This window comes from Pleurodeles waltl, chromosome 6 (assembly GCF_031143425.1).
Source record: "Pleurodeles waltl isolate 20211129_DDA chromosome 6, aPleWal1.hap1.20221129, whole genome shotgun sequence".
NCBI classification, from domain to species: domain Eukaryota; kingdom Metazoa; phylum Chordata; class Amphibia; order Caudata; family Salamandridae; genus Pleurodeles; species Pleurodeles waltl.
Window position 1 is genome coordinate 1180759503 of NC_090445.1, and position 14579 is coordinate 1180774081.

General features: G+C 43.8%; 1 protein-coding gene across 7 annotated transcripts in view; it reads left to right on the top strand.

Annotated features, from left to right (window-relative positions):
• LOC138300721 (WASH complex subunit 2-like) overlaps positions 1–14579 on the top strand; it is a 780011-nt gene that overhangs the window by 731187 nt on the left and 34245 nt on the right. For all 7 annotated transcript variants that reach the window (XM_069240414.1, XM_069240416.1, XM_069240417.1 and 4 more), the window contains one exon: positions 9002–9179. In XM_069240414.1, coding sequence (XP_069096515.1) covers positions 9002–9179 — 178 coding nt within the window. The remainder of the gene's footprint in view (positions 1–9001; positions 9180–14579) is intronic.

The following is a 14579-nucleotide window of genomic DNA, read 5'->3' on the forward strand; positions in this document are numbered from 1 at the left end:
AGCTCTCTTCGTTGTTGCAGAATCCTAAGCTTCTTCCATCCGGAGGCAGCTTCCTTGCACCTTCATCCGGGGTTTTCTGGGTTCCTGCCCCCCCTGGACACTTTCGCGACTCTTGGACTTGGTCCCTTTGCCTTGCAGGTCCTCAGGTCCAAGAATCCTTCTTCATGGTTTTGCTGGTGTTTGTAGTTCTTGTAGAATCCCCCTGTCACGACTATTGTGTCCTTTTGGGAGTAGTAGGTGTACTTTACTCCTACTTTTCAGGGTCTTGGGGTGGGGTATCTTGGACATCCTGACTGTTTTCTTACAGTCCTGGCGGCCCTCTACAAGCTCCCATAGGTCTGGGGTCAATTCCTGATTGGCATTCCACTTTTGGAGTATATGGTTTGTGTTGCCCCTAGACCTAGGTTCACCTATTGCATCCTATTGTAATTCTACACTGTTTGCATTACTTTTCTGAATCTTACTTACCTGTTTTGGGTTTGTGTACATATAACTTGTGTATATTACTTACCTTCTTACTGAGGGTACTCACTGAGATACTTGTGGCATATTGTCATAAAAATAAAGTTCCTTTATTTTCAGTAACTCTGAGTATTGTGTTTTCTTATGATATTGTGCATATGATATACGTGGTATAGTAGGAGCTTTGCATGTCTCATAGTTCAGCCCAAGCTGCTTTGCCATAGCTACCTTCTATCAGCCTAAGCTGCTAGAAACACCTCTATTTTACTAATAAGGGATAACTGGACCTGGCACAGGGTGTACGTACCACAAGGGACCCACTATAAGCCAGGCCAGCCTCCTACACAAGGTCACTGGAGACATAACCACGGCGTCTTTTAAGCAACAAAGTAGCACTTACTAATTGCTCAGTAGAAATTACTCCAGTTGAGTGGACATTCTGCACAAAACGATGGCCTCTTCCTGGATAAATACGCAGGGCAGGATTCATTCTAGCATGATACTCATTTGACAGAAATTAAACCTCAACGGGAAGCATTTACAGATGTAAACAAAGCAGGTCCCCAACTTCAAGGTCCACTTCTGCAAGGTACCAATTACTCATTTCTTGCACATCATCAAGGCAAAGCAAGTGTTTTTATTCTTTGCTTTTACACCTTGAAACGTTATATGTAACCCTTGATGGAGGTGTTTGCATCCTTGCTTTTTTTGAGCGCAATATCTCATGTAGTGACTTTGACGAGTGGGTTCTTTCTTGTCAACTGGTGCCGAGATTCAACACCTGCCACGCATTGCAGAAGGCTGTGCGCGCATGGGTTTGGGTGGTTATAGGGGCCAGAGGACATTCGTGCCGGGGGGTTGGGTGGTTATAGAGGGCAGGCTGCAAGGCCTGGCACAGGCTAGGCCCTGTAGCCAACCCCCACAGCGCACGGCTAAAGGCTGTGAGCGGCGGTGCTTGGATTAACATATTGTAATTAAAATGACTTGACGTTAAAAAACAAACAAAAAAAAACTCGAAATACACTGAAAAATAAAACGTTATTGGGAAGTTGTAGTCAGGAAATCGAATTGAAACAACCTTGGGTGAGGGCCTGGCTTAGTAGTTCAGGCTGTATTCTTCTCACTGGAGCATTGAAGCAGCGTCAAGACTGAATTGCATATAGCTGGGTCCAAACTGAGGTGGCACAGTGAACTAAGGAACAGTGGTTTGGAGTGCCACCTCCAGCTACTGCCATTGGTTAGACTTACTGCAAGCAGCCTCCCATCACCTTTTCGTGTTTCATGTTCCACCGTAAGTGGCATGGGTATGCCAGATATGTGTCCTATGTTCACTGTGTCACCAGGCCCAAGCTGTACTTTGCCAGGACAAAATCGGGCTGGGTTGCTTGTGTTTCAGTTCACGGTGGGCTTGGCAGTTCTGGCTGGACTGTTTGGACCGTAGCCTGTCAAAGCTGATTTGAAAATTGCTGGATCCAAACTGAGGTGCCATGATGAGCAAATAAACAATGGAGGTGGAGCGATACCCCAAGGTTTTGCCAGTAGTTAGACATATTGCAAGCAGCTTGCTCACAGGTATTTCACATAATATTTTAAATAGGCTCAAAGCATAAAATTTTGCTTCCTAGTCCTCTCTAAATTAAGAAGTGTAATTGTCTTTTGTATATCCATTTTTGTACCCAGATACCATCCTAACGCCCACTTGAACTGTCACCAGAAGAGGTTATGAATGTGGCAGGTACATTACTGACAGCAGTATGTCATCTGCAGAAAATGATATGTAGTGGTCACCTCCTCCAAATTGCATACCTTTAATCTCTTTGGAACTCCTTATGGCTACATCCAAGAGTTCAGTTGCAGGTTGAAACATCAGGTGGACTAGCAGACTACGCTGTGTTCTTCCTCAACACAGAGCAAACATGTGTGAGGATGCATCGTTCACCGAAACCCTAGACCATCGGAACTGTTATTGTGCCATAACCATCTTTATAAATAATTCTCCCAGCTTAAACCCTAATATCATTTTTGTCATAAAGGTCCAGCACACCCCATTGAAATACTTTTCCACATTGATTGCAATGAATGGCATTTCCTTGTTTATTTTACAAGATGAGCCACCTTTCTGATATTATCAAATGTTTGCCTTTTCTTTACGAAATCTGCTTGTTCTTGGTGAATCAAATCTTGGAGTATGTTAGTCTGAGGGTTAGGATTCTTCTGCACATTCTGGCCCTGATTGTAAGCTTGGCGGGCGGCGGTAGCCGCCCGCCAAGCGGGAACCGTCAGAAGACCGTACCGCGGTCAAAAGACCGCGGCGGTCATTCTGGGTTTCCCACTGGGCTGGCGGGCGACCGCCGAAAGTCCGCCCGCCAGCCCAGCGGGAAACACCCTTCCCACGAGGACGCCGGCTCAGAATGGAGGCGGCGGAGTGGGAAGGTGCGACGGGTCCTGCACCCGTCGCGAATTTCAGTGTCTACAAAGCAGACACTGAAATTCTTTGTGGGGCCCTCTTACGGGGGCCCCGGCAGTGCCCATGCCAATGGCACCCCATACCGCCAGGAACAGGATGGCGGTATGGGGTGTCAGAATCATGCGCCGCCATGGCGGATTCCCATGGGCAGCGGAATGTCGGCGGTACACCGCCGGCTTTCCGCTTCTGGCCGCGGCTGTACCGCCGCGGTCAGAATGCCCGGCGGAGCACCGCCAGCCTGTTGGCGGTGCTACCGCCAACCTCCGCCCTGGCGGTATTTACCGCCAGGGTCAGAATGACCCCCTCTGTTTTCTATATTGAGATGCGTTTTGGGTCTGTAAGCCTCACACTGCAGAGTTCCTTTCCAGGCTTGGGAGAGACCACTATGTGCCTCCTTCATTGAGGGACTGATTGCCTGCGATTGCCATAATTCAAACACCTTCATCAACATAGACTCAAGGTCAACACTAATTCCTTGCAAAAACTCTTCTGTGAAACCATCAAGCCTGGGAACTTTAAATGATGTAGTTAATTTAATTTCTTCTGTGGATGTGGCTTCCTTGTGTATAGGGAAAGACACAGCCTCTTTTTTTGTTTCTTTTTTGTTGTTGTTAGGTGTTGTTTCCAGCAGTGGTCGGTTCTCCAAATCTCCAGGTGTGTGTGTCTGGTTACTCTGATGCACCTGTATACATAGTTCTGTTAGTACTGTCTAAACTGCTATCCTTTCTTTCTTTCTCCATATCCAGTTTCCCCTCTCTCGGGTACCTGTTATATTGGAGTTCTTCTTTCCTTTAAGGGTATTAGCAAGTAGGGTGTGTGCTTTATTGCCTGTTTCATGCACTTTGTGCCGCAGAGTTAGCAAGCCCCTTTCCTACTTATTGACCAATTGTGCATGCAGTGGGCCCTAAATCATCATTAGTTGTCTAAAGTCCTTTCTAGTGCCATTTATGCTTTCCGCAGTGCTTTTTACCTCTAGTTTTAGTTTATTTTCAGTAAGTTCCTTGTTGCTCTTAACTGCAGAGGCCAAATCAATTACTGTATCTGATAGAGACATCTACTTGTAGATGCCTTACCTTAGAATTTCCCCAGACCTCAGTCTGAATCTGGAGACTTTTCTCAAGAAGTACCCCTGCACACCATTAGGTGGCATAGATAAGCCCCACGTCCATCAGCAGCAGTGCCCGCACCTGATATGATGTCGATGGTCTTCCGATCAGCACTGATCTGAAGAAAGATCTACTCCTCAGTCACTATTTGACTAGCCTTTTCTTGACTTTTTTAAAAGCTTTTTTGAGTATTTCTACCCCTGGTGTGTTGAGGATGTCTTTGCATAAGAATGGGTTCAAGCCCTGTGGATCCTGCCATCGGGTGTTGTCTGTAACGGATCCACTCCTCAAGTACCTTAGGTGCCTGGAGCGTGACCATGACCCGAAGTTGTGCTTCGAATGGCCGGCCATGAATCTGAAAGCTTTTAGGGAGCAGTCTCTAAAGCTGATGGCGGCTTGGTGCTCGGCTCCACGTAAGCCACAATCTAAGGCAAGAGGAACGTCTTGGGGTTGGTTGCGGAGTCCCACTCCAGTTCCTCGGGGCGATTGGGTAAGTCAAGGCATAAGAAGAAGTCGAAAAACGTGAAGCGTTCTTAGACTTAACCTTGTCTGTTCGGCAACAAGATCAATCTAAGCATTACAGATCTAGGCCTGCTTCTGCAGAACCTCTGTCTGGGCCAACTCTGCGCCTCTCTGAGTTTTTGGGAGCCCGAACGACCAGTGTACAACTTAAGGAATTTTATGAGGCCATGTGCCTAACTTTTGGGGTAATCAGACTCCGCTGGTACGCCTTTTGTGCCCTGCCGGGTTGGATGGTGCCCCATTTGGTTCTGCGCCTATGGCTTTGGCCTTGACTCCGAGGGCCATCCATGGATCCGTATCCAGACCAAAATCTGTCGTACCCATTCGACCTTCCCTGGCGCTAGTCCGGACGTCAGTGCTTCTGGCGCCAACACCATCCCCATTGTCGACTCGATACGGAGCTGGTTGGTTGTCGTACGACGCCAACTCCAGCGCCGGCATGGTCCTTGACCCCCATGGCAGCTCCTGAGCCTTATTCCTGTGGGCTAGATTGCATTGAGGAATTGGAGCAGTCGCTGGACTCTTTGGCAAGAGGCTCTGTGCCTCTGGACATGGCTGGAAAAGCATTGCATTTCCCTGGTGCTTCAACATGTGGCGGGTTCTCTGAACATCAGAGCGGGCAAACTCAGCCGACAATGCTTAGTCGAACACAAATGGTGTCTCCATCTGAAGTTGGAACAAGGTCTCTTTCAGCAGTGGGGAGACCCTTGGATAGATCGATTCGGCTCCACAGAGAGCGCACAATGCCAGCAGTATTGTGCGTTGGAGTTTTCGAGGCAGCAGTCGCTCAGCTTTGCTTTTCATCTGGAGTGGAACTCAGGCCTCCTGTGTGCCTTTCTGCCCATACCACTTCTGCCCAGCGCTTTCTAGAAGAACAAGAACGACTGCGCCCAAGTAATCCTTATGGCTCTGCTCTGGGCATGAAGAGTCTGGTATCTTGAGCTACTGAGCATGGCCATCAATCCTCTGATTAGACTGCCCCTTCGGGACGATCTTCTGCTGCAGTAGCAGGGGAGGGTTCTCCATCCGAACATGTCCAGTCTCCACTTTCATGCATGGAAATTGAGGGCAGCATTGGACAGCTTTTGACCTTCAGCCCGAAGTCTGAATGTTATCTTGGCGGCCAGGCGGCCATCCACCAAAAGTGTATACGCCTGTCGTTGGCATAAATTTGTGGCATGGTGTGCCAACAAATCTGTTGATCCCCTCTCTGCCCCTCTGTCCGAGGTTCTTTTGTTCATTCTTCCTTTAGCCCAGCAGGGCTCTGCTTTGGGCACCCTTAAAGGGTATTTATGTGCCATTTCAGCCTTTCTTAGGTTACCTGATCAGCCCTCACTCTTTAAATCCCCTATTGTGAGTATATTCCTAAAAGGTCTCACCCATTTATTTCCTCCCACTCCATTTATCAAGAATCAGTGGGACCTCAATCTTGTCCTTACTTATTTAATGTACACTCCCTTTGAGCAGATGCACAATTGTCCCTTATGGCTCCTCACCTTCAAAACTGTCTTTCTTGTTGCCATCACCTCTGCTCTGAGGTTGAGTGAGCTTCAGGCCCTTTCATCCAAGCCTCCATACTTGTCTGTGCACCCTGACAAAGTGGTGTTGTTCACTAAGGCTTCCTTCCTTCCTTCCTTCCAAAGGTGGTTACATCTTTTCATGTAGGCCAGTCCATCACCCTGCCTACCTTCTACGCACCCCCACATGCTTCCCATGAGGAGGAAAGACTCCACCATCTGGACCCAAAAAGAGCGTTGGCGTTCTATCTTAATCGCACTAAAGATTTCTGGATGGACCATCAACTCTTTGTCGGGTATGTGGGTGCGAAAGAAGGGAAGGTGGTGCAAAAAAGTACCATCTCTCGATGGGTAGTTCTTTGCATCAAGATGTGCTGCGCTTTGGCCAAGAAGCAACCCCCTCAGGGCTTGTGTGCTCATTCCACCAGAGCAACTCTGCTTGCACAGCGTTGGCACGCGGACTTCTTGTCCTGGATATCTGCCAGGCAGCTACATGGGCCTCCTTGCGCACGTTTGCTAAACACTACTGCTTGAACAGTCAGGTCCGTCGGGATGGCTACTTTGGTTGTTCGGTCCTGCAGGACTTCCTAGTATGATCCACCGAGGATGGCATTGCTTAGGTAGGGAATCTACAACTAGAAGTCTCTATCAGATGTACAAGTTACTTACCTTCGGTAATTAATTATCTGGTAGAGACAGAGACCTCGTTATAACAGGGACCGTTAGTACTCTCCAGGGCAGAGAGACTGCCCCGAAACCCGTGGTGGTTGGGTTTCTGCACCAGGTTGGCACCCTCCACATGACTTACATATGATATTATGTTTCCGGACTTCTTCGTAGCCAGATGTGCAATGATTAGCATTTAACCACCGTTTTTGAGTAATATTGACTAATGACCAGACAAGGTGTGTTTGTGATATTAGATCCAGATTTTACATGGACCATTAGCTTTTCGAGGTCACTATTTCAGAGTTCCTTACAGGACAAACCGATATTGGACCCTGAAGCTTCTTTGTTTTGAAATTGGGTTGATGCTTTGTTTGGTTTCATGGTTGAAACCTGGTGTTTATAAGGATCCGTTCTTGGTATGACGTGACTCGTGTAGAGTCCTGAAGAAATACCCAGGCCCGGGTCAAAACATGTGCTGGCTGAAATCGTCCCCTGATCAAGACCATCATCGTATTTGTCATTTTGTTTGTATTGTTGTATACATCATGTTGACATGTTCATGATGTATATGGGAAAAGAACTACTATCAAGCAAAATAATATTTTGTATTATAATATTTAGAGATTTTTATTTAATTACTACAATATTTATAACTGTTATTACTGTGTATTTCACAATGTTTGTACTGATGTGTATTCCTGGACCATGACGTATTTGTTAGTTGACACACAAGATAAGAGTCATCTCTGCTACTTTCCTTCCACATGGATCTTGGCCGAGTTTTACTCTGCTCTAGAAATTCACATCTTGGCAACAGGTGTGTTGTAGTGTTTCGAGCACCATTACCTAAACATTACTCTAATTAGGAGAGTTGTGCAGCTGTTATACCATTGTTGCCTTGGTTGAAGTCTAACAACATGGGCATCTCTGACACTTTTGCCTGGACAGTTAGGTCTGTAGGGATGGGCACTTTGCCCGTTCGGTCTGCAGGACTTTTCTATTCTAATCTTAGTTTGCAGTCCCACCGCCGAGGATGGTATTGCCTAGGTCTCTATTCCAAGGTAAGGAATGCAACTAGATGTCTCTGTCAGATGGACAAGTTACATACTTTCTGGAACACCTTATCTAGTTGCAGTTTCTTTACCTAAATCCTCCTTCCTCTTGGAACTGATTTCAAGGGAAAGGGTTTCCCCTTTCAGGGCCCTAGTTTTGACGCACCAGTGGTCAGTGTTGTTCATGGCTCTGTGCTTCTGGTGTGAAAAGTTATCAAAAGAAACTGATGTCAGAGTGCCGGAGTGGTGCCCTTATAAGACCCACAATGTCATATCTGGCGTGGATGACGCTGACGATGGACATGGAGCTGATCAATGCCACCTAACGGTGCCAATGGCTACTGCTTAAGAAAAATCTCTGACTCCAGGCTGACGCCTGGGGAAATTCGAAGGTATCAAATCTGCAACTAGATATTGTCTCTACCAGATAAGGCGTTACTGTTGGTAAGTAACTTGTCCTTTAAAGAGTGTCTAAAGTAGTTGAATCTTGTAAGACATTCCTCCCTATTTGTCACCACCGGTCTCTCTGTGGTATCGTTATGCTACATAAAATGATCAAGACCATTGCATGGTCAGACATTGGGATGGAATGTAGAGTGGCCTGTGATAGGTACAGTTTGCCTAACCTGGAATAGGAGCATAGGAGCAGCAAATGTGAGTTTAAAATGTTTAGTCTTTTTTTGTTTGGTGTAAGATTCACCGCCAGTCCAACAGCCCCAGTTGCTTTATATCCTATCTTACTTACGTGGCTCTTGCTTGGTGTGCCCTGCCCCCCCTCCACTCCCCCCACCTGTTCACTTCCCTGTGGCTCACCTTGTTAAATTCCCGTTTTGAAGTACTTTTAGCTTCCTTGTTACACATAAATAAAGGGATCATAGCCAGTATTCATGGTGTACACTAATAGCAATTGTTATGAAGTCGATCCCTATCCTACTTTTGATGAAAACGTATCTCCCAATACTGCCGTGCCCACCCCACACATAATTGCTACTCCACATGCGTTGGTCGGTGCTGTGGCGCTGACTTGTACAGGGTAATGTCTATCTTTATTTAATAACTCTAGCATGCACCGTAGATTGTCTTTTGATAAATTCAAAATGATCAAATGTATTTGACACTGTAAACTTCACATTACAAGTTTGAAACTAAACAGCGACTGAAGTAGCCTAACAGTATAAAATACATTTGTGTTTGATTTTTTTACAGGATGATATATTTTCTAGTGAAGCAATCAAACCAGCAAAGAAATTAAAAGAAAAAGAGGAAGCAAAAGGCTCTGACATCTTTGATAACACAGACATATTTTCTGATCTAGCAGTGAAGCCAAAGGATAAGAAGAGTAAGAAAAAAGTAGACCCCAAGTCCATATTTGATGATGATATGGGTAAGATCTAAAAATATAACACATTAAATAGTACTGTACTGATTAATTCCCATTCTGCGCCTGATTTAACATTCAGACAAAAATAGGATTCTGAAAACCCAGTTGGATAGTTATTTCAATTTGCTGGTCATTTTTGTAGTGACCTGCCAAATGAGTTTGTGAGTATGAAAGCAAGAAGCACGAGGAGGAATGGTGATATCACTGTGATGAGCACAATTATTGGCAGTGTCTGTTGTATTCGTTTTGCTGTTTTTTTATTAGACACAGCTAACTATATATGTAGGGATTGACCGTGGCATAACAGGCCCAGGTTGCTGGTGCAGGCCCCCGCCCATCCCCCCTCCCTCCCTCTCTCTCGCATGCACTGTGCACCTGCCCTGGCATGGGAGTTCCTGACTCGGTCTGGAAGTTGGGGGCAGTGCTGGCTTTAGGGCGGTGCTACCGGTGCACTGACTTTGGTGTGGGCACTGTGTTTAAAAAAATGTTTTGGGCTTCGAATCTTATAACATGCTTATGCATCCAGCAGCTTTCAGGCAACAATACAAATGTCAAGATAACTCTGGTGATTCTTGTTTTCGCTAGTTAGAGATCAGAATTCTGTCCTGTGGCATAAAGTAGTGCTGAGGGATAATGTGCCTGCTGCAAAGAACGTGTAGCATGCTGATCACAAAACTGTGAGTGAACTATGAGTAGCGTTTCAAAAAAGAAAAAGAAATGTATGTCAGAGAGGGCTTATGGACAGGTGAGGGGAACTGTCAGAGAGTGGTAGTGAGGAAATTCATGGAGAAGGAGGTCAGGAAGGAGCAGTGCAAGAAAGCCTGTCCCATCAGGCGCCACCAGCCCTGGGGGCCCATTTCATGTATTTTTCAGGGTGACCCCCCCCAAGCTTCGTTACGCCACTGGGGCTGGACCTCAGAGCACATACAATAATTGATGGCATAATGGTTTAATCCACTGCTGCTTCTGTATGGATGGCAGAGTTTATACAATAGCCAAAGGAAGCATCCCATGCAGCACCTAAGGTAGCCCCTTTCAGCTCTAGGCTTTTCCTACGCCTCGTTCTCTTTGCATTTTAAAGTCTAAAACACTGACTGTTCTGAAGTTAGCATGACTGGGTCTAGTCTCGCATTTTTCCCAAACACTGGTGTACATGCAGCCATGCACTTGCGGGGACAAGCTTCAACAGTCTGTAAAAATGCACTACACATCAGTCCTTCCCATTATAGATCAAGTTGTCCTCCCACACACTAGCCTTTCATACACCAGCTTAAAAAACAGAAAATAAAAAAACAGGTCTCTGGTCTACCTGTATGACATCGGAACACTACCCCTATAAGCCACATGTCTAACATCCACAGTGTCATCCACAGCACTTATGGGGACAAGTAGACTACTTGTCTTCAAATGCTCTTTGGCATCTCATCAAGGGGTCGAAACACCATATAAATGCAACTAAAATACAGAGCCTACTACAGAACAGTTTCAAGAAAGCTCAGAATAAAGGACTACATTTAAGTCACTACTGACCATCTTTCAAAGAAACGTTTTAGACTGAGCTTCTACCAGAGGAATTCAGTTCACTGATACAATTTTTCTGGAACCCTGACTATGAGTGGCTGTAATTGCCCACAGCAGATCCAGGACCACAAATTACATTAACAATGCAGGCCTAACAACGACTTCACTGAAACAACAGGGTAAGTCACTATATATTACTTTTACAAGCATGGGTAATATACAACAGGATTCCAGAGGGTTTGGGGAGTGGTTATTGGGTTTTTATGGGCTGGGGTGGGTAGTTTTGGGGGGGATAGAGGGGTTTTAGTACTGTGAAATGTTTTTAGTTAAGGGATAGTTTAAAGGTTTGGCGTGTTTTGGGATGGGATATTGAGGTTTCTTAGAGGTAAATGGGCATTATTTTGGAGCAAATGGTTTTTGGGGGTCAGGGTTGCAAAAGGGTTTCGGGTTAAGGGGTCATGTAAGGGGTTTGGGGTCTATTTGGGTATGGATTATTGAGATTTCTTAAAGGTAAGGGAGCATTGTTTTGGGGCAGTATGTTTTTAGGGTCCAGTTCTGGGAAAGAGATTTATCTTAACAGGTAGTGTGTGAGTGTGTTTTTGTAATAGGTTACGTTTTTTTTTAAGATCATTGGTGTCTTTGAATAATGGTTTATTTGAAATTTAGGAGGCATAAGTGGGTAGTGTTTTGGGAACAATATGTTTTTATAGTCCAGGGTTGGTTAAGGGATTTGGGTCAAGTGGGAATTTTAGGGTTGTGTTTGGGGATGTGCAAGTGTTCTTTTGGTTCCAAAGGTGTGTTTGAGTAATGTGTTATTGGTATTTTCAAGAGTAATTTGGGGTGATGTTTTGAATGGTTATATTTTTTTTAGGGTTTAGGGCTGGGACATGAGATTTCTAGTGGATTATGTTATTTATGAGGATGGGGTCGTGGGTTTTAAAAATGAGAATTGTTTGTTGCTTTTTATTTAATTTGAGGGACGGGTTGGGAGAGTTTAAAAAAAAAAAAAGGGTGAAAGAGACAAACATTTTATTTCAAATAAATTGTTTGTTTTTTACTAAAGTGCGTAACGTATTGTTTTTAACAATACTTTCTATTGTTTTTAAACATTTTATTTAGTGAATTTTTATTATTTTATCAAAATTCAAAATGATTTCAATTTTGTTCTTTAATTCTTTCTGAAAAATTAGATTTTTTTTATACATACTTTTTGTCTATAACATCTATGAGAGTTAAAATTTATTTTGAGTAGTTTTGACCTGCATATCTGTGGGGACAAATAGTAGTGAATGTTGTTTCCTTTTCTTTTTGTTTTGTCTGTGTTTAAAATCTTACCTTTGTTTTACATTTTTTGTCTGTGAAAAAAGTATATATATTTAATATTTAGTATATAATACAAGTTACTTTAACAGTAGTCTCCTATATGTTCATTTGTATTGTTGTACCTGTTTGAGGAAGGGATAAACATTTGTTTTATATTATTTCTAATTATTAATTTAACAGTATTTTTAAACATGATTTAATATTGTTTCCTGTTGTAAAACATTTTTCAAACTTCTGTTTATGTTTCAATAATGTGGAATTTACTTCAATCAATAGTTTATTCGGTCCAGGTTTGGACCATTTGAGAAATTAAAAAATAATCATACATACAGAAGGATAAAAACCATAGACCATCAGGTAAAAAGAGACATTAGCAATTAGTACCCTGCTTATATAAAAAAAGGGTTCATAAAACTACATAAAAAGTTTCATAAATAATTAAGACAAGACTCTTAAAATAGTGTCTGGATCTTGCCCTATACAAGAAGCTAAATGCTAAAATAATACGAATCAATTGTTAAAAACATATAAACTATTCTAAGACGGATTTGTACATAAGATAAGACATAGAAACTACATACAATAGGTCCTGTTTACAAAAGTTAGAAGTCAATCAGTGGAAAATGGAGCCCTAAGTTAGTCAGTTCTCTTAAATAAGTTGATCAGATAAATTGCATCTTGCCATTTATAAAATTATATGCGCCAAGGGGCTTATGAGTCACTTCAATTGGGGTAACCCACTAGACAACATGCTCGGAGATACAGTCTTATGTCCTTGATAGATCGCACTAATGATTTTGCCCAGACTATTATGACAAGATGCTAATTCGCTAACTTCTAGACCGTTCTTCAACCAGTGGATTTAAGATCTGTAATGATTCTACTGCGGATTTTCCATGCTGCTGCCAAATATTTAGAAACAGAGCTCACTACCAGCGTGGAAGTGTCATATTTACACATTCTATATACACTGTTTCGGTTTTGTGTTGACAGTGTTTTGCACAGAGGAATAATCCACTTCCCTCGAGGGCATTTGTACAAAGGACAGAAAAATAGGACATGCTCAGAAGTTTCCTTGCATAGATGGCAGTTTATGCATTTGTCAGATAAAGGACTATTGGTCGACCAGCAAGCCGTAAAGCTGTTGACTGCCAATGTTCCATATCTGAACTGAAGTAGTAAAGAGCGGGCACGGGCTGGTATAGGGAGATCCAGGAAGCTTTCAGGCAGAGGTTTGTGTTTGACCAGCAGAAACTCTGCTGTCAGCCGACCTAACCCAGTTGAGCCGAGAGATTCCTCATGAATTTTTTCCCAATATCGATCTTTGATCAGGCGTCTAGCGTTACCAGGAATCATCTCAGGATTCTCCCAATAATGGGATAGATTCAGTTTGACCCAAGTCGCTTTAATCTCCCTTAGCCACCTTACTTTTTCCCATCCGTAGCAAGGTGGCAATAGTTCTTTAACTGCTGACCTGAAGGGTTCGAGTTCTTCCGTTTTCCATAGTCTGACCCAGTACAGAAGTGGTCTTAAGCATGCTGTATCTTTAATGCTATTTAGACCCAGGTCCAGTCTTAGGGGGAGCATCGGCGAGCCCTTCCCTAGTCTGGATATGTGTCTAAGGAAATTATTTTCTCTGATTTGAAGAGTGTCCAGTTGTCTGTGAGATCCCCAAAGTTCCGCTCCATATAGGGCCGCGGCACGGATTTGGGCTTTGTAAATTTCTGAGATAAGTGTCAGAGGGGGGCTTATTGCAGTGCAAGCCTTACGTCCTATCGCTCCACATCTTTGGCTGATGGTTAATGCCCCTTTCCTTATAGCTGCAGCCCAACTGCCCTTATCAGATAGTCTGATGCCCAGGTAATCGTATTCCATTACCCTCTCCAGGTGAATTGAGTCCATCTTTATATTTGCTCTAAGCTTCTTGTTCGGGGCACTGTATATCATGAGTTTAGTTTTCTTAACATTTATATCTAACCCGTAATCTCTGCAGAATACCCCGAACTGGTTAACCAGATTTTGGATTCCCATAGATGATTTAGACAGGAGGATAGTGTCATCTGCATAGAGTAGGCATGGAACTTTGTTTCCGGCCAGCTTTGGGAATCATTAATGCAATTTGGTAAATACTTGATACAATTATTTATGTATAGAAGAAAAAGAGTAGGGGCCAAAACACACCCCTGTCTGACTCCCCTCTCGATAGCCACTGCTTCTGTTAGATCACCATCCTTACCGCTCCTGATTTGTGCATAAGTATTTTCGTGTAGTCGGGCGATAAGTTTCAAGAGGCCGTGTGGGATACCCATATTGGCTAGTGTCAGCCATAGCTGGTTTCTGGGGACCAGATCAAACGCGGCTCTAAAATCAATAAAAACTACAAAAAGGTTGCCCCCTCCTACTTCCACAGTCTTCCATTTTATTGTTAAAAATCTTAGCACCTGATCTATGGTACTTACTGCTGGCCTAAACCCTGCTTGTAGATCAGAAATGGCATTGGTTTCCAGAATCCATTCTTCTAGACGGGACAAAATTTGCTTTGCAAAAAGTTTTTGGAAG